A 23,767-nucleotide genomic window follows, 5' to 3' on the forward strand; every position below is an offset into this window, starting at 1 on the left:
TATATATATATATATATATATGTATATATACATACACACACACACACACATGTGCAGTGTGTGTATATACATGTGTATGTGCAGTGTGCGGTGTATGTGTATATACATGTGTATGTACAGTGTGTGCATACAGTACATGAGTATGTGCAGTGTGTGTATATAAAGTTATACAGTACATGTGTATATGCAGTGTGTGTATATACATGTGCAGTGTGTGTGTGTGTGTATATATATATATATATATATATATATATATATATATATATATATATATATATATATATATATATATACACACACACTAGCTGTACTACCCGGCTTCGCCCGGGGTAATAACTGCTGTTAGCAAAATAGAATGTGTTAACAAAAATTTATTCTGCACAAAAAAAACACAAAACAAATAGATAGAAATGTAAGTATTAAAAGGCAAAAACTAAGCTAATAGAAGCATTTTACAACATATATTTCAACACCAGAGATATTCCACACAGATTTAACTAAATTGGCCAAGTAATGTGAAGTAATCTTCTACTACTTATTCGAGAGCCTTTTGATAAACGACATTCTTAGTTTTTCCTTCAGGTGCAAAGACAAACAGATTTTTGGCTGTTCCAACTCTTGAACAGGCCACATAAAGTTGACCATGAGAAAAGCATGGAGATTGTAAATCTAAGCTAGCTGAAGAGCCCGGCGTTGCCTGGGCATAGTAAATATCTGTGGTTAGTTATAGCACCTCACTTCTCTTATTTTCCCATCACGCCTCTCATTTTCCCCATCACATCTTTCATTTTCCCCCTCACATCTCTCATTTTCTCCCTCACACCTCTCACTTTCCCCCTCACTCCTCTTATTTTCCCCCTCACTCCTCTCATTCCCCCCTAACACTTGTCATTTCGACCTCACATCTGTCATTTTCCGATCACTCCACTATTTTCCCTCACTCCTCTCATTTTGCACTCACACCTTTTCATTTTCACCTCACACCTCTCATTTTCACCTCAGTATATACATGTTTGTCATCTCCCTTATATATAGTATACACCTGTATGTCATCTCCTGTATATAGTATATACCTGTATGTCATCTCCCCTGTATATAGTATATACCTGTATGTCATCTCCTCCTATATATAGTATATACCTGTATGTAATCTCCTCCTGTATATAGTATATACCTGTGTGTCATCTCACCTATATATAGTATATATCTGTGTGTCATCTCCTCCTGTATATAGTATATACCTGTATGTCATCTCCTCATGTATATACTATATACCTGTAGGTAATCTGCTCCTGTATATAGTATATACCTGTGTGTCATCTTCTTCTGTATATAGTATATACCTGTATGTCATCTCCTGCTGTATGTAGTATGTACCTGTATGTCATCTCCTCCTCTATATAGTATATACCTGTGTGTCATCTCTCCTGTATATAGTATATATCTGTGTGTCATCTCCTCCTGCATATAGTATATACCTGTGTGTCATCTCCCCTGTAAATAGTATATACCTGTGTGTCATCTCCTCCTGTATATAGTATATATCTGTATGTCATCTCCTCCTGTATTAGACCTCGTTCACACGTTATTTGGTCAGTATTTTTACCTCAGTATTTGTAAGCTAAATTGGCAGCCTGATAAATCCCCAGCCAACAGTAAGCCCACCCCCTGGCAGTATATATTAGCTCACACATACACATAATAGACTGGTCATGTGACTGACAGCTGCCGGATTCCTATATGGTACATATGTTGCTCTTGTAGTTTGTCAGCTTATTAATCAGATTTTTATTTTTGAAGGATAATACCAGACTTGTGTGTGTTTTAGGGCGAGTTTCGTGTGTCAAGTTGTGTGTGTTGAGTTGCGTGTGGCAACATGCATGTAGCGACTTTTGTGAGATGAGTTTTGTGTGGCGACATGCGTGTAGCAACTTTTTGTGTGTCGAGTTGCATGTGACAGGTTAGTGTAGCAAGTTGTGTGCAGCAAGTTTTGCGCATGGCGAGTTTTGCGCGTGGCGAGTTTTATGTGTGGTGCCTTTTGAGTATGTGCAAGTTTTGTGTGAGGCAACTTTTGCATGTGTTGCAACTTTTGTGCATGTGGCAATTTTTCCGCGTGTGCAAGTTTTCCGTGTGGCGAGTTTTCCATGAGGTGAGTTTTGCACGTGTGGAGAGTTTTGCATGTGGAGAGTTTTGCGCGTGGCGAGTTTTGAGCGTCGACTTTTGTGTTTCAACTTTTATGTGGCGAGGTTGGTGTATGTGTGGTGAAATGTGCACTGAGGGTGGTATATGTGTTCGAGCACGTGGTAGTGTGTGGCGCATTTTGTGTGTGTGTTCATATCCCCGTGGTGGTGTGGTGATTATCCCATGTCGGGGCCCCACCTTAGCAACTGTACAGTATATACTCTTTGGCGCCATCGCTCTCATTCTTTAAGTCCCCCTTGTTCACATCTGGCAGCTGTTAATTTGCCTCCAACACTTTTCCTTTCACTTTTTCCCCATTATGTAGATAGGGGCAAAATTGTTTGGTGAATTGGAAAGCGCGGGGTTAAAATTTCACCTCACAATATAGCCTATGACGCTCTCGGGGTCCAGACGTGTGACTGTGCAAAATTTTGTGGCTGTAGCTGCGACGGTTCAGATGCCAATCCCGGACATACATACACACACACATACACACACACATACATACACACATTCAGCTTTATATTATATATATATATATATATATATATATATATATATATATATATATATATATATACACACACACACATATACACACACGTGCAGTGTGTGTATATACATGTGTATGTGCAGTGTGTGTATATACAGTACATGTGTATGTGCAGTGTGTGTGTGGTGTATGTGCAGTGTGTGATGACATGAATATATTTGGAAAAATGTTGATTTTATTTTGTTATGTTGTTTCAGGGGGAAAAAAAATAAGACATCCACTAAAATAAATAAGCCCTAATCAATTTTTTTAGAGCAAAAAAAAATATTATAAGACCCTATCTAATTTTCGTCGAAACGCTGTATTAGTAATATTTACAATGTTTTTTTTTTTTTTTTAAACTGCCAAGCATGCTGGATAAAGTAACTACAGACATTCTATGTAGACAGTAAAGGCTTCCGATAGGAGGTAAATCATCAGTGCGTTTATGGCTAAATGAATCTTGTGCCCAAAACAAACATAGCCCTTGCAAGATATGAACTAATAAAAGAGCCCTATCAGATTGTAGGATTTAATATCCGCAGCAGCCCACATTTCTAGCCTGAGATTTCCAAGGAAATTGCTCAGGAAAAAAGTTATCTAATTGATAAGATCTTTTTAATTTTACCTGTACATCAATCCAATGTATTTTTTGTTGCAGTGACATCAGTTATCCATTTTTTGTGTGTGTTGTTTTGCCACAGTTACTAAACTGGGAACAATTCAATCTATTCCTTCCACCATCCAGATTCACCTGCAGCCAAATTTATACTCTGATTATTTTCCTTATATGTAAAAATGACTCTTTTTTTTTTTTTTTTAAAGTGTGCTGGATTCATTTTTGATCTGCTTGTTAGTTTTTACAATCAGGGCGACATTCCTTTTTCTCATGCAAAAAAATCACAAACTGATTCACTTGAATGGGCGACTTTGATCCAAATCGGATCTATACAGAATATCTCTATTTTTGAATGCAGCCAGCTAAAAAATACAAAGCAAGAAAAACAAGTGTATGACTAGCTTCAGAGTATAATATGTCAGTGTATGGCCAGTGAAAAACAAGGACAACACAAGTACGACACATTCATGTATGAATGAGCGCTAAAACCGGTTTGACACATCTAACGGTCAGAATAGGGCTTGCAATGTAGAGAATGGCTGCAGGTCTCCGGTCCTGAACTCTTATAGGCACGTTCACTATATGGACATAAGTATTGGACACCCGAAATCAGTTTTTTCCAAAACCACAGGTGTATAACATCCAGCCCCTCGCCGTGCCGTCTGCCTCTACTATCATTTGTGGAAGAACCGCTTTTGTTTTAGAGATTACTGAATTTGAATGTGGCCCTTAAATGAGGATGCCCCCATTGTAACAAGTCAGTTGATGAAATGTCTCCACTCCTAAGTATTCAATGATCAACCGTGAGCAGTTTTATTGAGAAGTGGGAGGAACTGCAGCAACTCCGCCATGAAATGGGGACTACGTAAAGACAAAGTTATAGTATGGTCTCCTGAGTGCTGAGAAACACGAAACAAAGTTTGCCAGCATGATGTAGATTAATTAATTGCAGAGAGCCAAACCTCCTTTGGCATCAACAAATAAAAAAACAAACCTATGTCTGGAGTGTCAAGGCTGAACCGCTGCATGCAAGCCTTACATCACTAAGCACAATACCAAGCGTCAGATGGAGTGGTGTAAAGCACACGGCCTGTGGATTCTGGACCAGTGGAAACATGTTCTATGGAGTGAATCACAATTCTCTAACTAGCAGTCTGAGATTGGTAAATACCAGAACAGTACTGGCCTGACACCGAATCCAAAGGTAAAGCTCGCTGAAAGAGGGGCAATGATATGGGCTTGATATTTAATATCTGGTCTAGGCACTTTGGTAAGCTGCAGGCAAAAAAGGAAAAATCAACACCAGGTGATTTCCATAAATATTCAAGTTTTGTCTTTTTTAAAGGAGGGAAAAGAAAGCGTAAGGCTGCATAAGACCTGTTGGATCCTGGAGAAAGAGTAACGCGGTCCTCCTCTATGATGTGACCGGGTTACTCTCTATCCATAGATCTTAATTGCTCATTTATATATGAAAAAAATGTGGATTTTTTTGGAATAAGACATTGGTTCACAGATATCAAGGTCTCATTTTATTCAACCCTTTAATTTAACCTCTAGTGTTGAATACATATGATTTATGTGATCTGCAGCATATACACAAAACAGAAAACCCTTCAAATCTTAAAGTAAAAACTTTATTTTCACAGAATTCTTTACAATTTGATCAAGGATTATAAACAATATAGACTTAATGAATGGAAGCACACTAAATAGAGAGAAAATGACAACAAAATCTGACCAAAGATTTCCTAATAAATTTTAAGATGAGAGGAAGGGACACTCACGTTTATGTACAAGGTGCTGTACACAGAGCCTGTACAGGTCTTTTGTCATAACTGCAAAAACAGCCCGAAGAAAACTAGAATTATATATAATATTAAATGTCATCTTGGCATGGCTCAGTTACTCAAGGCTGCGAAGTAAAGTAGAAGTGATGGCAAATCTTTATTATGCAAGGCTGAATCCTTCATAATGGTCAATTGCCTGGATCAGTTTTTCTCGTAGTGTCTCTTTACTGGTATATTTGGGGAGATCCAAAAGATTGAAGCATGTGTGGGCGACAGGTAGGAAACAGTCTCCTCCGCCTGTTGGTTGGATTATAAGTTTTAAACTTTTCATTCCAAGAATGGGTATGCGGTCACTGCCGGTCAGAAACACTGTAAAAAAAAACAACAAAACTTACACGTGAGGACATGGTAGAATGTCTGTATTCTGCATTCTGGTAAACTAATCTTTACCTTTATATGCCATTAACATATGAGAAGAAAACTCTTAGAAAAGCTGTGATCCCAATCAGCACTATGCTTACATGTCCTACACTTGTCACATTGAGCCATACATTATGTAAAACTTATCTGCATTACTGGACTCCTAATACACATCTTTAGCCTGATGTATTAGCAACTTGTAAAATAACAAAGTTTGCTTTACTTACCCTCCCCAGGTCCAGAGCTTTCTCTCCGCTCTCAGTTGATCATCTGAAATGGTGAGGTCACAAGGACAGCACTGCAGACAATCACTGGGCTCAGCTGATGCAGGCGGTACAAACCACTGAGCTCACTTATTGGCTGAATCACTGTAGACATGACCTCACCGCTGCAGCTGACCAACACAGATCAGGACAGGGGTGGAGAGGCAGTGCTTGACCGGGAAGAGAGAGTAACCTGTCTTCCCGCGACTTTAAAAGTCAGTACGTAACCCAATCAAAAGTCTGCATACCTTGTATGCAATTTGTATAATAAATAAAATATACATGTATATGTTTTGTAATTGTTTTATCATCTTCTGCCGAACATGTGATGGGATCTCTGATTTGCAGACCACAAACCAAGGAAGATTCCTTCTGGTGTAATTCGGGTTGAATGCTGCTGCATTTGGTCATACCACAATCAAAAAGAACAAATCATTCATTTGTCAAGGACAATGGTCATATTGGCATCCCAGCATTCAGAACCCATGACATTTATATTTTTCCACTGATGTAGCTGTATGAGGACCTACTTTTGTTTGCAAAACAAACAACTGGATAATGTGGTGATCATACTGGCTTTAATCACCATGAAATAATTATCTTGGTGCCATAATTTATGCTCAATTTATGAAAGTTGCATCACAATAACAAAAGAGCAAAACAAACCAGGAACTTTAAAGCATACTTACATAAAAACTGCTTTTTCTTTTCAAGTGGCAACTCATGGAAAACCTCCCAAAACAGTTTCATAGTCGGGTGGTCTGCCCAGAACTCTCCTTTATATTCAGTATGCTACATAAGACAAACGTTGAAACAAAGCATTAGCACGCACTCATCATATTCTCTATTGGAGATGCACTTGCGAATACTTTTCATCATTGTCTTGCCAGATTTTCCTCCCCTTCTTCCAAGAGCCATAACTTTTCTTTTTTTTGTTAACATAGCTATGAGGGCTTTTTTTTGTGGGACGAGTTGTAGTTTTGAAATTGGATGGGGGGTGATGTAATTTATACACGTTTTATAGGATATTTCTGTTCAACCCCTTTAACTGTCAGTTAGGAGCACCAAAATACTTTCACCATGAGTTGCGTGCACCTCTCTGACACGTGTAGTCAACGCTGCGATAAACTAAGGGTTGTGGGGGTGGTCGGCCGACCTAGGAAGCTACCAATTTTATATTCTACTAGCTGTACTACCCGGCTTCGCCCGGGTTAATGACTGCTGTTAGCAAAATAGAATGTGTTAACAAAAATTTATTCTGCACACAAAAACCACAAAACAAATAGATAGAAATGTAATTATTAAAAGGCAAAAACTAAGCTAATAGAAGCATTTCACAACATATATTATCTTTGTTATACTGAGAATGTCTTTGTTGCCTATATTAACCAATCAGAGCTCAGGTTAATTAACTGTAGCAAAATAGAAGCTGAGCTGTGATTGGTTGCTATTGGCAGCCTGATAAATCCCCAGCCAACAGTAAGCCCACCCCCTGGCAGTATATATTAGTTCACACATACACATAATAGACTGGTCATGTGACTGACAGCTGCCGGATTCCTATATGGTACATTTGTTGCTCTTGTAGTTTGTCAGCTTATTAATCAGATTTTTATTTTTGAAGGATAATACCAGACTTGTGTGTGTTTTAGGGCGAGTTTCGTGTGTCAAGTTGTGTGTGTTGAGTTGCGTGTGGCGACATGCATGTAGCGACTTTTGTGAGATGAGTTTTGTGTGGCGACATGCGTGTAGCAACATTTTGTGTGTCGAGTTGCATGTGACAGGTTAGTGTAGCAAGTTGTGTGCAGCAAGATTTGTGCATGGCGAGTTTTGCGCGTGGCGAGTTTTATGTGTGGTGCCTTTTGAGTATGTGCAAGTTTTGTGTGAGGCAACTTTTGCATGTGGTGCAACTTTTGTGCATGTGGCAATTTTTCCGCGTGTGCAAGTTTTCCGTGTGGCGAGTTTTCCATGAGGTGAGTTTTGCACGTGTGGAGAGTTTTGCATGTGGAGAGTTTTGCGCGTGGCGAGTTTTGCATGTAGCGAGTTTTGCGCGTTGCGAGTTTTGAGTGGTGACTTTTGTGTTTCGACTTTTATGTGGCGAGGTTGGTGTGTGTGTGGTGAAATGTGTGCTGAGGGTCGTATATGTGTTCAAGCACGTGGTAGTGTGTGGCGCATTTTGTGTTTGTGTTCATATCCCCGTGTGTGGTGAGTATCCCATGTCGGGGCCCCACCTTAGCAACTGTACGGTATATACTCTTTGTCGCCATCGCTCTCATTCTTTAAGTCCTCATTGTTCACATCTGGCAGCTGTCAATTTTCCTCCAACACTTTTCCCTTCACTTTTTCCCCATTATGTAGATAGGGGCAAAATTGTTTGGTGAATTGGAACGCGCGGGGTTAAAATTTCACCTCACAACATAGCCTATGACGCTCTCGGGGTCCAGACGTGTGACTGTGCAAAATTTTGTGGCTGTAGCTGCGACGGTGCAGATGCCAATCCCGGACATACACACATACATACATACACACATTCAGCTTTATATATTAGATATACCTGTATGTAATCTCCTGTATATAGTATATACCTGTGTGTCATCTCACCTATATATAGTATATATCTGTGTGTCATCTCCTCCTGTATATAGTATATACCTGTATGTCATCTCCTCCTATACATAGCATATACCTGTATGTCATCTCCTCCTGTATATACTATATACCTGTAGGTAATCTGCTCCTGTATATAGTATATACCTGTATGTCATCTCCTCCTGTATGTAGTATGTACCTGTATGTCATCTCCTCCTCTATATAGTATATACCTGTGTGTCATCTCTCCTGTATATAGTATATATCTGTGTGTCATCTCCTCCTGTATATAGTATATACCTGTGTGTCATCTCCCCTGTAAATAGTATATACCTGTGTGTCATCTCCTCCTGTATATAGTATATAGCTGTATGTCATCTCCTCCTGTATTAGCCCTCGTTCACACGTTATTTGGTCAGTATTTTTACCTCAGTATTTGTAAGCTAAAATGGCAGCCTGATAAATCCCCAGCCAACAGTAAGCCCACCCCCTGGCAGTATATATTAGCTCACACATACACATAATAGACTGGTCATGTGACTGACAGCTGCCGGATTCCTGTATGGTACATTTGTTGCTCTTGTAGTTTGTCTGCTTATTAATCAGATTTTTATTTTTGAAGGATAATACCAGACTTGTGTGTGTTTTAGGGCGAGTTTCGTGTGTCAAGTTGTGTGTGTTGAGTTGCGTGTGGCGACATGCATGTAGCGACTTTTGTGAGAGGAGTTTTGTGTGGTGACATGCGTGTAGCAACTTTTTGTGTGTAGAGTTGCATGTGACAGGTTAGTGTAGCAAGTTGTGTGCATCAAGTTTTGCGCATGGCGAGTTTTGCGCGTGGCGAGTTTTATGTGTGGTGCCTTTTGAGTATGTGCAAGTTTTGTGTGAGGCAACTTTTGCATGTGTTGCAACTTTTGTGCATGTGGCAATTTTTCTGCGTGTGGCAATTTTTCTGCGTGTGCAATTTTTGCGTGTGGCGAGTTTTCCATGAGGTGAGTTTTGCACGTGTGGCGAGTTTTGCATGTGGAGAGTTTTGCGCGTGGCGAGTTTTGAGCGGCGACTTTTGTGTTTCTACTTTTATGTGGCGAGATTGGTGTATGTGTGGTGAAATGTGCGCTGAGGGTGGTATATGTGTTCGAGCACGTGGTAGTGTGTGGCGCATTTTGTGTGTGTGTGTTCATATCCCCGTGGTGGTGTGGTGATTATCCCATGTTGGGGCCCCACCTTAGCAACTGTACAGTATATACTCTTTGGCGCCATCGCTGTCATTCTTTAAGTCCCCCTTGTTCACATCTGGCAGCTGTTAATTTGCCTCCAACACTTTTCCTTTCATTTTTTCCCCATTATGTAGATAGGGGCAAAATTGTTTGGTGAATTGGAAAGCGCGGGGTTAAAATTTCACCTCACAACATAGCCTATGACGCTCTCGGGGTCCAGACGTGTGACTGTGCAAAATTTTGTGGCTGTAGCTGCGACGGTTCAGATGCCAATCCCGGACATACACACATACATACATACACACACATACACACATTCAGCTTTATATATTAGATTTATATTCATATTTTGCAAGTGTTATAGATTCATTTATATCTAGTTGGTATTTCCATGTCTGACATTTAGACTTTATTATATATTATACTTGCACACGGATATCTGGATGTCGATGTCAGGGATTTTTTCACATTTTAATTGTTTTTCTGGAGCTTTCACATGTGGTTTCTTACTAATTCTACTTACAGGTGTGCACATTGTTTAATGATTGCTTTATACTCTTCCCTTTCTCTGTTGCCATATAGATGTCTTTTACTGATGTAGAACCCTTATTTATATATCTAGGCTGTGTAACTCTTTAGCTTATATATTAACGGACATGCATGTCGCCACATCGGGAAAAAAAACCAAAAACAAACAGCAGGTCAATTTCCATGTGGAAACATTTGGCAGCATGTGAGACGGGTAATGCAATGATTTACTTGCTGTTACCACCATCTCACCTTAATCTTTTGGTCCTTCTAAAATACTGAGTAGACGACATAGGACCATGTATTTTTTTAGGGCTTTTTGTGTTTCTCATGCTATGCTTGCATCGTAAACATATATTTTTTTTACACTTTTTCAGAATGCCACACTTTTCCACCCAGCATTTTCACTGCAGTTTTGCATTTTCACAAAGTGCCAAGTTCCTACTCTAAAGGTATGGGGGCATAACAGGATTTGTATCTTAGAATTTGGTTTTGTATCTCAAAAATGTGAAAATTGTTATTTTGCTGAAACACCAACAACTTGGTGCACTTGTGTGCAGTTTTTGGAGGAATTCGGCAAGGAGTCTGTTCCGAACATCTTGGAGAAATACAGGCAGATACTTATATACTTATCCACCATGTAATACTATCAGGGAGGCTCCAGGTTTATTCCACAGCAGAAGTACAACGACCGCAAACATACAGCTAAAGTCATTAAGAAGTATCTTCCGTGTAAATAAGAAGAGTCCTGGAAGTGATGATACGGCCCCCACAGAGCCCTGGTCTCAACATCAAGTCTGTCTGGGATTACATGAATGGACAGGAGGATTTGCAAAAGATCTGTGGATTCCCATCTCAAAGATCCTATCCCAATATGTTGAGATATAATAATAATATTAGCAAATACCTACAATTAGAAACATAGTATAGTTCTTCTGATTCGCCATGTTCCTTTCCTCATGTGCAGGCGTTGCAGAACCTTAGGTATCCATGGATACGACCACTGAAACAGTGACAGCATGGATACTCAAGCTCCTACAATGCCTGCACATGAGAAAAGAGACATAGCGAATCAGAAGAACTATACTATGTTTCTAATTGGAGGCATTTGCTAATACTATTGTTATTACAACTACTACATATTGGGATAGGAACTTGGAGATGGCAACACATGTTTAATTCTTCAAAACGGGCTCCCTGCCAAGTTCTTTCAAATACTGTGCACAAGTGCCTAGAAGAATTGTTGGACGTGAAGAGAAAGGGTGGAAACACCGAACATTGATTGGATTTCCATTTCTCTTTTGCTCACTTACTTTTCATCTTGTTAACTTGATAAATAATAAACTAATAATCCTTATATTTTTTGAATAATTCCAGAATTTTGTTTCAAAACCGGCCTAAAACTTTGTACGTATGTAAATTATAAACATAATGGCTGACTGCTTTGTCATAGTCTATAGATGTGCCTTACTTTTTCTCCTGGTATTGTAGAATTTATAATGATACACTGCCAGCAAGACCGTTTTTACCAACCTTCTCCAATTCCTTCCAGTCATAGTTAGTGTTGCCGATAACCATGGCCTGCAGCTCATTTGGTTGGAAGAGCTCTAGGACTCGGCCTCCACACACCTTGTGAAAGCCTGCATAAAATGCATTAAATAAGGCAGCCACTGAATGATTGAACGTGTAGTCCACATAGGCATCTACAAATTCTTGCCTGCGAATTAAAACATAGACGAATGAACGCAACTGGACAGACCAATGGATATTGTATACCGGCCAGTTCTACCTATGGAGTTATGTTACAGGGAGGCAAATGTTTTTTAAGTAGTCAAATCCTAGCAAATTAGCAAGTGGAAGCGATCCTTAACATCTAATAAGAGAACATACGCACCCACCGTCCCTTGTACAGTCGACTGCTGTAAGAAAGCAATGAAGGCAGTTACGAAGTACATGAGCCTCAGGTTATGTTCATGGACATTTCATGATTTTGACAAGGAAAGAGCACATTAAGCACCTACAAAATGAGACCCATGTATTTTTCTGCAATGGAGAAAACCACTCATTTATATGGCCATCGTTTTGGTTGCTTTCCAAAACTGCTTTTCAAATATCCCTCTGTGTCATCAAACATTTCATCTGAAGGACGTAGAGTAACAGGATGAGCGAAGGGCGCAATTATAATGCTGCCTGCCTCTGACAACAGACCGGTCATCAAAGAAAGCAAAATATTCTGAATTTAGTCCACTGCTAGAAAACAAGGTCAGCACTACTGTGTCAGATATAAAAAGCAAAACACACAGTCTTTGCATTAAAAATATGTGATGCTCTGGGTAAATCATTCAACGAAACATACAACATACAATTACAGGTGCTTCTCGCAAAATTAGAATATCGAAAAGTTAATTTATTTCAGTTCTTCAAAACAAAAAGTGAGGCTCATAATATATAGTCATTACAAACAGAGTGATCTATTTCAAGTGTTTATTTCTGTTAATGTTAATGATTATGGCTGACAGCCAATGAAAACCCAAATTAGAATACTATATAACACCAGCTTGAAAAATGATTTTAAAATCCGAAATGTTGGCCTACTGAAATGTATGTTCAGTAAATGCACTCAATACTTGGCCGGGGCTCCTTTTGCATCAATTGCCGCATCAATGCGGCGTGGCATGAAGGCGATCACCCTGTGGTACTGTTGAGGGGTTATGGAAGCCCAGGTTGCTTTGATAGTAGCCTTCAGCTCATCTGCATTGTTGGGTCTGGTGTCTCATCTTCCTATTGACAATACTCCATAGATTCTCTATGGAGTTAAGGTCGGGCGAGCTTGCTGGCCAATCAAGCAGTGATACTGTTGTTTTTAAACCAGGTATTGGCATTTTTGGAAGTGTGGACAGGTGCCAAGTCCTGCTGGAGAATGAAATTTCCATCTCCAAAAAGTTTGTCGGCAGAGGGAAGCATGAAGTGCTCTAAAATTTCCTGGTAGACGGCTGCGCTGACTTTGGTCTTGATAAAACACAGTGGACCTACACCAGATGACATGGCTCCCCAAACCATCACTGATTGTGGAAACTTCACACTAGACCTCAAGCACCTTAGATTGTGTGCCTCTCCACTCTTCCTCCAGACTCTGGGACCTTGATTTCCAAATGAAATGCAAAATTTACTTTCCTTGTGGAGTGTGTCACTGACTGCCTTCTGGACATCTGTCAAATCAGCAGTCTTCCCCATGATTGTGGAGCCTACTTAGACTAAGGGACCTTTTTAAACCCTTAGGAAGCCTTTGCAGGTGTTTTTTGTTAATTATTCTTATTTACTGAGATAATGACTTTTGGGTTTTCGTTGGCTGTAAGCCATAATCATTAACATTAACAGAAATAAAACACTTGAAATAGATCACTCTGTTTGCAATGACTCTTTATACTATAGGAGTTTCACTTTTTGTATTGAAGAACTGAAATAAATTAACTGTTTGATGATATTTTAATTTTTTGAGAAGCACCTGTATATCCACAGCATTCATGTGGTGACTGCCATAAATATACTTCTCTTCAGGAAGGAAAATATACTGAATGTTTACAAGTTCTCTCCCACACAACATACAGGAGAAATTAAGGAGTCAACACCCAACATTATTTGTTATGGAGCTATGCTATACATCGTATATACTCGAGTATAGGCCGAGATTTTCAGCCCATTTTTTGGGGCTGAAAGTCCCCCTCTCGGCTTATACTTGAGTCATATACCCAGGGGTCGGCAGGGGAGGGGGAGCGGGGGCTGTCTAATTATACTCACCTGCTCCTGGTGCGGTCCCTGCAGGTCCCTGGCTCCGGCAGCTTCTTCCTGTACTGAGCGGTCACATGGTACCGCTCAATACAGTAATGAATATGCTACTCCACCTCCCATAGGGGTGGAGCCGCATATTCATTACTGTAATGAGCGGTAACGGTGACCGCCAAGTACAGGAAAAAGCAGCAGCGCCGGGGAACCAGGGACTGCACCGCACCAGGAGCAGGTGAGTATAACGGGGAGGGGAGCGCAGCGCTGCGCGATATTCACCTGCTCCCCATTCCGGCGCCGCTCCGTCTTCAGCATCTTCTGCAGTGACGCTCAGGTCAGAGGGCGCGGTGACGTGGTTAGTGTACGCCCTCTGCCTGAATGTCAGTGCAGAAGATGCTGAAGATGGAGCGGCGCTGGAACGAAGTCAGGTGAATATTGAAAGTGCCAGAGGCCTGAGCGACGGAGAGGTGAGTATGTGATTTTTTTTATCGCAGCAAATGGGGCAAGTGTCTGTATGGAGCCTCTTATGGGGCCATAACGTTTGTGCAGCACTATATGGGGCAGGTGTCTGTATAGAGTATCTTATGGGGCCATAATCAATGTTTGTGCAGCTCTGTATGGGGCAACTATCTTTATGAAGCATCTTATGGGGCCATAACGTTTGTGCAGTACTATATGGGGTAAATATCTCTGGAGCATCTTATGGGGCCATAATCAACATTTGTGCAGCATTATATTGGGCAAATGTGTCTATGGAGCATCTTATGGGGCGATTATTAACCTTTATGCAGGATTATATGGGGCATATTTTAATATGGAGCATCTTATGGGGCCCATCATAAACTGTATGGAGCATTATGGGGCGTATTTTGTATGGAGCATTATATGGGGCCATCATGAACTGTATGGAGCATTATATGGGGCTTCTGATTCAATATGGATATTCAAAAACACTTAACCTACTGATGTCTCAATTAGTTTTACTTTTATTGGTATCTATTTTTACTTTTGACATTTACCGGTAGCTGCTGTATTTCCCAACCTAGGCTTATACTCGAGTCATTAAGTTTTCCCAGTTTTTTGTGGCAAAATTAGGGGGGTCGGCTTATACTCGAGTATATACGGTACTTAATACAGAATAACACATTATCCCCAAGTCAGTCTAAGAGGTAAATTTTGTTCTGGGTCCTGCGCTTTTGCTTGCTTCCCAGCAGATGGCAGCTGCAGATAATGTACTGCATTGTGGATATAGACCCATTGACTTTCCACCAGTTTAACACAAAAGAACTCCCCAAAAAAGACAAATGCTGGCATTTTTTAGTCAATATTCTAGTTTGCCATTTCATGTGCATTAGTTACTGGTTATAAATTATTGACAAGTGCATCATCTTATATAATGTAATGTATCTTAAATGGAATCTGTCACCAAGTATTTGCTCCCACATCTGAGAGCAGGATGACGTAGGGGCAGAGACACAGATACCAGCGATGTATCACTTACTAAGCTGCTTGCTGCAGTTTTGATAAAATCAGTATTTTCTCTGCTACAGACCTAGCAGTTCTCCGAATGCTGAGCTCTGTATAATCCCGCCCACACCAATGATTGGCGGTTTTCTCCTTTTTCACTGTATACACAGAATTCTGTCAATCAGTGGTGGGGTGGGGTTTCACAGAGCTCATGAAAATGGAGGACTGCATGGCAGCAGGTTTACTAGTCCTCTAGTGATAAAATTGATTGTATCAAACCTACAGCAAGAAGAAAATCAAGTTATACATAACTTGAAACAATCACTTTCTCCACATTATGCTTCTCCCAGATTAGGTGGCAACATTTCCTTTAAGGTGGGCTGCTCTGGTAAAATAAGACCAGCGAGACCGGTAGAAGCCCATCTGAAAGTGAACAGTTGAATGCATTCTGATAAGAAGCATATTTGGTAATACAGCATCTGAAAAAGTCCACTATCAAAATATAAAATTAGTTAATGCCTACACATGTACTGCTGTAAGAAAAAAAAATCAAACTGCCAATACTGACTTTTTTTTATTAGCAGCTGCTCCCTAAAAGATTCAATAAAAAGCTTCCAAAATGTTATATGTATCCCAGAACAGCATCATCGAAACATCAGCTTGCCAAGCAGAAAACAAGCCCTCCTAACAGGTCTATCAACTAAAAAATGAAAAAAAGTTACAAATCCATAACATGTAAGAAAAACTGTATGCGTTTGGTACGGCTTTCAGTTTGTTATAGCTCTGCTGGTCTACGAGGTGTTTGATAAACTATAAGCACAAAACCCACCAGGGACAGGATGATTGTCAGGTATCCATCACATACGCACAGCCAATGAGACAAAGCCATTGTGGAGCCTGGCGATCAGCTCTAATATTATCCATGACTCAGACTCGCTTATTAACAGACAAAGGTTATTTGTTCACACTGGTATTTATAGGTCTGTCATCAGTTCTTTACAATATGGCACCTACGGTCATGGCTGACGATGAATCTATTCGTACCGTAAAGGCTTGAGTTGTTAGCATTGCTGGAATATGTCAGCTGCGACCTCCGGACACTTGACAAGTACATTCATTTTGGAATGGTGACATCACTGGTTAAATCCGTCAATTCAGTGGGAGTGAAATGATTCATTTTTTTCTTTTGTCATAAGGATTGTAAGCCTTATTGCCCTTTAACACCACAGTACTGTTTTTATATTCATACAAGCATCATGTACATATGTAGCAAACCTTAACTTGACATTCAACTTGCTACATACTAAGTAGCAAACCTTAAAGGGAACCTGTCACCTCGTTTTGCCGCTGTAAGATGTGGCCACTGCCTTTCGGGGCTTATCTACAGCATTCTATAATGCTGCAGATAAGGCACCGGTCTGACCTGAAAGAGAAGAAAAACAAGTTTTATTATACTCACCCGGGGGCGGTCCGGTCCAATGGGTGTCGCAGGTCCCGGGACCAGCGCCTCCCATCTTCATGCGATGTCGTCATCCTGCTTACTTCGTGCCGTGCTCCTGTGCAGGTGTACTGATTTGCCCTGTTGAGGGCAGAGCAAATTCCTGCAGTGCGCAGGCGCTGAGCCTCTGTGACCTTTCTCGGCACCTGCTCACTGCAGTACTTTGCTCTGCCCTCAACAGGGCAAATCAGTACGCCTACATAGGAGCGCGGCACGAAGCAAGCAGGATGACGAGATCGCATGAAGATGGGAGGCACTGGTCCCGGGACCTGCAACACCCATCAGACCGGACCTCCCCCTCCCGAGTGAGTATAATAAAACTGGTTTTTCTTCTTTTTCAGGTCGGACTGGGGGCTTATCTACAGCATTATAGAATGCTGTAGATAAGCCCCGAAAGGCAGTGGCCACATCTTATAGCAGCCAAAACTGCTGACAAGTTCCCTTTAAATAGAGCCTGTAACCTCCAAAACGGCCTCCAAGACTTCTACCGAGTGTCCCCCCATCCTCTGGAATTTTATGCCTCAACATACCAAGTCAGCACAGAGCTACCAATGGTGAATGAGAATTACTTATTGGACTAAGTTTTTTCCCTTCTAATGTACAGCAGCATGGAATTAATGGCACTTTAAAAATAAATAATTACTAACAAACACCTCGCATTGATCCAAAACTGCTAATTTTCAACATTTGTAACAAAAGAATTTTGGCTTGAAAGCTTTGATGAATCGTGCCCAACATGTATGATCTCCTAGTACTACCCCACCCCCACATATTTTAGGACATGCCCAGGGAGGAGACAGCAGTGATAGTGTTCCATTTAATAGTGCTCTATGTATGCTGGGAGATTTAACCCTTTCAGCTCCCAAGCCCATTTTCACCTTCATGACCAGGCCAAATTGTACAATTCTGACCAATGTCACTTTATGTGATAATATAACTCTGGAACGCTTCAACAGATCCCACTATTTCTGAAATTGATTTCTCGTAACATATTCTAATTTTAGTGGCAACATTTCTTTGATAAGAAATGCGTTTTTGAACAAAAAAAAAAACAATGAAATTTGGTGAATATTCAGCAATTTTCAAATTTTATTTTTATGCCCTTAAATTGGTCATCTTATATAAAATAGTTAATAAATAACATTTCCCACATGTCTAGTCTACATCAGCACATTTTTTAAACATTTTTTTTTGTTAGGAAATTATAGAGGTTAAAGGTGCTCAAAACGAAATTCAAGAGGTACTTCACAGGGATTTTTGGAATGTGGAAGGAGAAGAAAAAAAAATAAAAATCAATATTTAACTTTTTTTTCACAAAAAAATTACTTTAGACCCAAATTTACTTTATTTCCACAAGGGTAACTGGAAAAAAATTACCCCAAAAGGTGTTGTAAAATGTCTTCGTAGCATGCAGATACTTCTTATGTGGGGGAAACTTATGCTTGGAGCGCATGGCAGGGCTCAAAAGGAAGGGAGTGCCATTTGACTTTTTGAATGTAAAATGTGCTGGAATAAATAGCGCACGCCTTGTCGCATTTAGAGAGCCACTAATGTGCTTTACCCCTACATGTACGGCACATGTCGTGTCTTCCCCTTTAATATGGGCTCCGGCGATGAGACCACATCTTTTCCGGCACATAACCGTTTTGAACAGCTGACATGTGCCCGCAACCGTGCCAGAAATCGGTGACCCCCGTCACGTGATCGCGGGTCACCCATGGGTTGGCATGACAACCAGGTCTCCAGCAGACCTCTATGGTTGTCACTGCTGGACTGCTATGAGCGCTGCCTGGTGGTCAGCGCCCAGAGCAAGTCAGCAATTCTGCTACATACAGGCGATCTGATCACTGCCTGTATGTAGCAGAGCCGATCGGGTTATGGCAGTTTTTAGTCTGCCATGGAGACTATTGCAGCTTGCCAAAAGTAAAAAAAAAAAAAAAAAAAAAAAAAAGTTTTAAAAAAACAAAATAAATAAAAGTTCAAATCACCCCCCTTTCGCCTCATTCAAAATAAAAAAATCAAACATACACGTATCTGGTATCGCTGCGTTCAGAATCGCCCGATCTATCAAGCTATAAAAAGAATGAATTGATCGGTAAACGGAGTAGTGAAAAAAAAAAGTGAAACATTTCAGAATTAAGTACATTTGATCACCGCAACATTGCATTAAAATGCAATAATGGGCGATCAAAAGATTGTTATCCAAAAAGAAATGGCATTATTAAAACCGTCTGCTGGGCACGCAAAAAATAAGCCCTTAACCAACCCGAGATCATGAAAAATGGAGATGCTACAGGTCTCGGAACATGACGCAATTTTTTTAATCTTTTTTAACAAACTTTGGATTTTTTTTTTCCACCACTTAAATAAAAAACAATCTATACATGTTTGGTGTATATGAACTCGTAATGACACAGAGAAACATAACAGTGGGTCACTTTTAGCATTTGGTGAACATGGTAAAATTAAAATAAAAAAAACAATTGTGGAATTGAACTTTGTTTTTGCAATTTCACAGCATTTGGAATTTTTTTTTCTCGTTTTTGGGTACATGATATGGCAAAACCAATGGTGTTGTTCAAAAGTACAACTTGTCCCACAAAAAACTAGCCGTCACCAGGTCATATTGATAGAAAAAAAAAAAGTTATGGCTCTGGGAAGAAGGGGAGCGAAAAACAAAGGCAAAAATGAAAAAGGGCTCCGTCATGAAGGGGTTAAATAGTGGAAACCATAAGTGACACCATTTTGAAAACTAAACCCCTCTGGGAACTTCTCTTGAAGTGTGGTGGGCACCTCCCCCCCACAAAAAATGTTAATTTAGCCATATTTTCACATAACAGGAGAAAATAGAATCCAAAATTTGTTCAATTTCTCCTGAGCATGCAGATACCCCATGTGTGGGGGTAAACTACTGTTTGTGCGCACGATAGGGCTCAGAAAAGAAGGAATGACGTTTTGGAACGCAGACTTTGATAGAATGGTCTGCAAGTGTCAAGTTGCGTTTGGAAAGCCCCTGATGTGCCTTAAATAGAGGAAAACCCCAACAAGTGACCCCGTTTTGGAAACTAGACCACTTAAGGAATTTATCTAGATGTGTGCTGAGCCCTTTGAAACCACAGATGCTTCTCAGAAATTTACAACATTGATCTGTGGAAATGAAAAAAATACATATTTTTCACCCAAAATGTTGTTTTAGCCTCAAATGTTTTCATTTTCACAAGGATAGCAGGAGAAAATGGACCAAAAAATTTGTTGTGCAATTTCTCAAGAGTACAATGATTTCCCATATGTGGTTGAAAACTACTTTTGAGGAGCAGTGAACAGCTCAGAAAGGGAAGAAGCATCATATTGGAGTTGAGATTTTACTGGACTGGTTTGAGGGTGGGGTGCCATGTCACATTGGCAGAGCCCCTGAGGTGCCAGAACCTCCCCATAAGAGACCCCATTTTACAAATTAAACCGCTCAATGAATTCATCTAGGGGTGCAGTGATCATATTGACAGTACAGGTGGGTCACAGAGTTTTACACCATTGGGCTGTGAAAAAAAACAATAAAATTACATTTTACCACCAAAATTATGTTTTAGTCCAGATTTTATATTTTCACTATGGGAAAGGGGTAAAAAAAAAAAAAAACTGGCACCAAAATTTGTCCCACAATTTCTGCTGAATGTAGAAATACCCCATATGTGGCTGTACTGCTTAGACATACGGGTAGACTCTGGGATGGAGCGCTATTTGCCTCCTGGAGCGCAGATTTTCCAAGAATAGTTTGCGGACTCCATATACAGAGCCCCCAAGTGCTAGAAGAGCAGAATCCCACCTCAAGTGACCCCATTTTGTAAATTAAACCCCTTTGGGAATTTATCTACTGGTGTAGTGACGATTTTGACTCCATTGACACTTTCCATAAATAAGCAGCAGTGGATGTTGCCGAGTGAAAATTGCAAAATGCAATGGTAGTGACCAGTGCGTGGTATTGACCAGCTTATACTTCTGGACACATGCACCTGTAGATTAGGTGGGCTCTCTTCGCTACAGAATTGCCAAGCTGTGGATGCTAAATGTGGTTTAGGTACACTGTGGGGCGCAGAAGGGAAGAAGGGAGGGGGCCATTTGGATTTGGGAATGCAGACGTCGCTGGATTTCTTTTTGGGGTCGAGAAGCCATAGCGCTTTTCCAGATCCTTTGTACTATCAGTAACGTGGAAGCCCCCTATATTTCCACTGACAGATGATGGACCCCGAGTGGGGACTGGAATTTTTTTTTTCATGGATTGATTTGCAGCTTTTGTTAGGAGTATTTTACATAACATTTGGGATCACATTTATCCTATGCTGAGCACTTACATTGGAGTTTCCATCTAAATCTCTGAGTGACGCAATTCAGATGAAATCCCTGAGGCATCACTATAATGAGGCAGCAGAGATAATCTGGACTCCGTCTGGTCTCTGTTCAGAGGTGCGTAAAACTGTGGGAGACGGCACTTTTATGCACGCCTAAAAAGATGGACACAGCCAGATTATAGGTCAGACGCGTCCACAGTGCCTCCATCTACCTCATTATAGGGAATCTTCCGCTGGGGGTTCTGTCTGTATCACGTATTTCAGAGATTTACAAGGAAACCCCTAAACAAGCTCAGAGCACAAGATAAATGTGAGTCGAGCCTTAGGGTATGTGCACACGTAGATTTGAGCTCTGCGGATTGTTCCGCAGCGGATTTGAGAAATCCGCAGGTAAAAGGCACTGTGTTTTACCTGCGGATAAACCGCGGATTTTGTGCGGATTCCACCTGCGGTTTTACACCTGCAGATTCCTATTATGGAGCAGGTGTAAACCGCTGCGGAATCCACACAAAGAATTGACATGCTGTGGAATGTAACCCGCAGCGTTTCCGCTCGTTTTTTTCCGCAGCATGGGTACTGCAGATTGCGTTTTCCATAGGTTTACATTGTACTGTAAACGCATGGAAAGCTGCTGCGGACCCGCAGCTGCAGATCCGCTGCGGATCCGCAGCTAAATATGCAATGTGTGCACATAGCCTTACTGCGATCTTTGGGACGCAGAATGAACAAATCAACAGCAGGTGAAGAATTGGTTTTATTTATTTTTTACGCCGTTTATTGTGCAGTATCAGTAATTAGATGACTTTATTCTTTGGGTCCGTGCGATTACAACAATATTGATTTACATTGTTTATGTTTGGCTGACAACACACACAAAGATGCTTTTTTTGCGAGTAACAATTTTTCCATATTTCTGCAGACATTTTTTTTAATGTCACTAAGCGTGTGGTAAAATTAATAAGGCAGCAATAGTCTTCGGGTCAGTTGGCGTTTTCATATGTTTTTTTTTAAACTTTTTAGAGCACAGCCCATGTACGCGCAAAGTCGCCATGACGTATCCATATGTCCAAGGTCAGTAAGTACCTAGCGACCTGTACATGTTGATATGTCCAAGGTAGGAAAGGGGTTAAACAAAATGTCAACATAACTATTGAACAGACCCAGAAGTGGATTTATCTGGCCAATGGAGAGACAGGGATACTATAATTAACGATCCATTTACACATGTAAATGCCACACTATACTGTAGTTCTTTGTAGTTGGACAGTCCATCTAATTTATTGGGAAAGCCTTTTTCCCCACATACCATGGGGTGGGCACTTAATTTTTCCAAGGGGCCACATGAGAGACTGTAGTAAAGGGCCAAACCAATATGCTGAAATTACATTCGCTCAATATATTATAATTATTTTGTAGTAATATTAATTGTATCACTTAATATTGAGCAGAATTAAGTAAGTCTCCCTATATAAAGAGCCCCCACATAGCCTCCCTATATACAGCATAAACCTCAGAAGGCCTCCCATATACAGTATTGCCCCAGACAGCCTCATATGTACATACAAACATCCTATGCACATGAAAAAAAAAAAAAAAAAGACATCACACCACATAGTCACCTCGCTCCCATTCCCTAGCGCTCTGCTCGTCTCTGATGCACTGCTGATGCGATGAAATGACATCGAGTGTCAGCTGATTGGTGGAAGGGGATGCAGATAGTGGTGACAGTGGGTGGAAAAGGATGGACGATGGGCGGGGAAGGGCAAGGTGCGGTCTGTGGGCCACTCTTTCAGCTCGTTGGTTGTCACGGTCTGCTCTGGAACAGTCAGAGGGCCAGATGTTGCCCGCGGGCCGCGCTTTGCTCAGGTCTACCATAAGACACTCAATGTCCTCCATATTATTATAGTACAGCTTGTCTTAGATGCGTTGGTTCATATATCTTATATGTCCCTGTATTTAGCATCAGCTTGCTTTTATTGTATCAAGCGTTTATTTGTATGTTATTTTTAAAGAATAAAACTATTTTTGGGCTATGATAAACTCTCTCTTTGGGCTTTTTTCTTCTTGCCCATGTCCTGACTCTGCAACTACATGGCATTGCTTATCATATACTATTCCAGAGCGGGCAGCTCAGTGGTTAGCATTGGTTGGTTAAAATCCCACTAAGGACATCTGCAAGGCGTTTGTATGTTGAAGCTAAGTATTCACTTCACTACCAAAATGTAACTCCTGGGAAGTAAGGAACAAAGGAAGATTGTAGCTCTAAAGTCATCAAAATTCTGAACATCTCTATAAACTATAATACAGACTGTAAGCCAAGAACCCCTGAACTAACTCTACACAGACTCCTATTCAAAGAAATGCAATTAGTATAATAAAGCGGATTCTTATTTTACACATGGGGAAGTAATGAGCTACGTCGGACAGGGAATGTTTCATCAATCATAAAGAACTTACTTGTTTTTCTGATTTACAACTGTCTCTGCGCCATTTGGAATTAGTTCCCTGATTTCTGTAGTTCCAAAGTTATCCACTGTAAC

The 23,767-nt window shown here is 40.5% G+C and overlaps 1 protein-coding gene across 4 annotated transcripts in view; it reads right to left on the bottom strand.

The window, feature by feature from the left end:
* Positions 1 to 4,950: 4,950 nt before the first annotated feature.
* The window catches only part of HERC4 (HECT and RLD domain containing E3 ubiquitin protein ligase 4), a 158,131-nt gene continuing 139,314 nt past the window's right edge, over positions 4,951 to 23,767 (bottom strand). For 2 of the 4 annotated variants that reach the window (XM_077258985.1, XM_077258983.1), the window contains 4 exons: positions 23,685 to 23,767; positions 11,667 to 11,850; positions 6,492 to 6,594; positions 4,951 to 5,488 (listed from right to left, as the gene is read on the bottom strand). In XM_077258985.1, coding sequence (XP_077115100.1) covers positions 5,280 to 5,488; positions 6,492 to 6,594; positions 11,667 to 11,850; positions 23,685 to 23,767 — 579 coding nt within the window. In that variant the 3' untranslated portion in view covers positions 4,951 to 5,279. The remainder of the gene's footprint in view (positions 5,489 to 6,491; positions 6,595 to 11,666; positions 11,851 to 23,684) is intronic. The other 2 variants (XR_013214511.1, XR_013214510.1) reach the window with 2 other exon arrangements.

This window comes from Ranitomeya variabilis, chromosome 4, assembly GCF_051348905.1.
Source record: "Ranitomeya variabilis isolate aRanVar5 chromosome 4, aRanVar5.hap1, whole genome shotgun sequence".
Classification (NCBI taxonomy): domain Eukaryota; kingdom Metazoa; phylum Chordata; class Amphibia; order Anura; family Dendrobatidae; genus Ranitomeya; species Ranitomeya variabilis.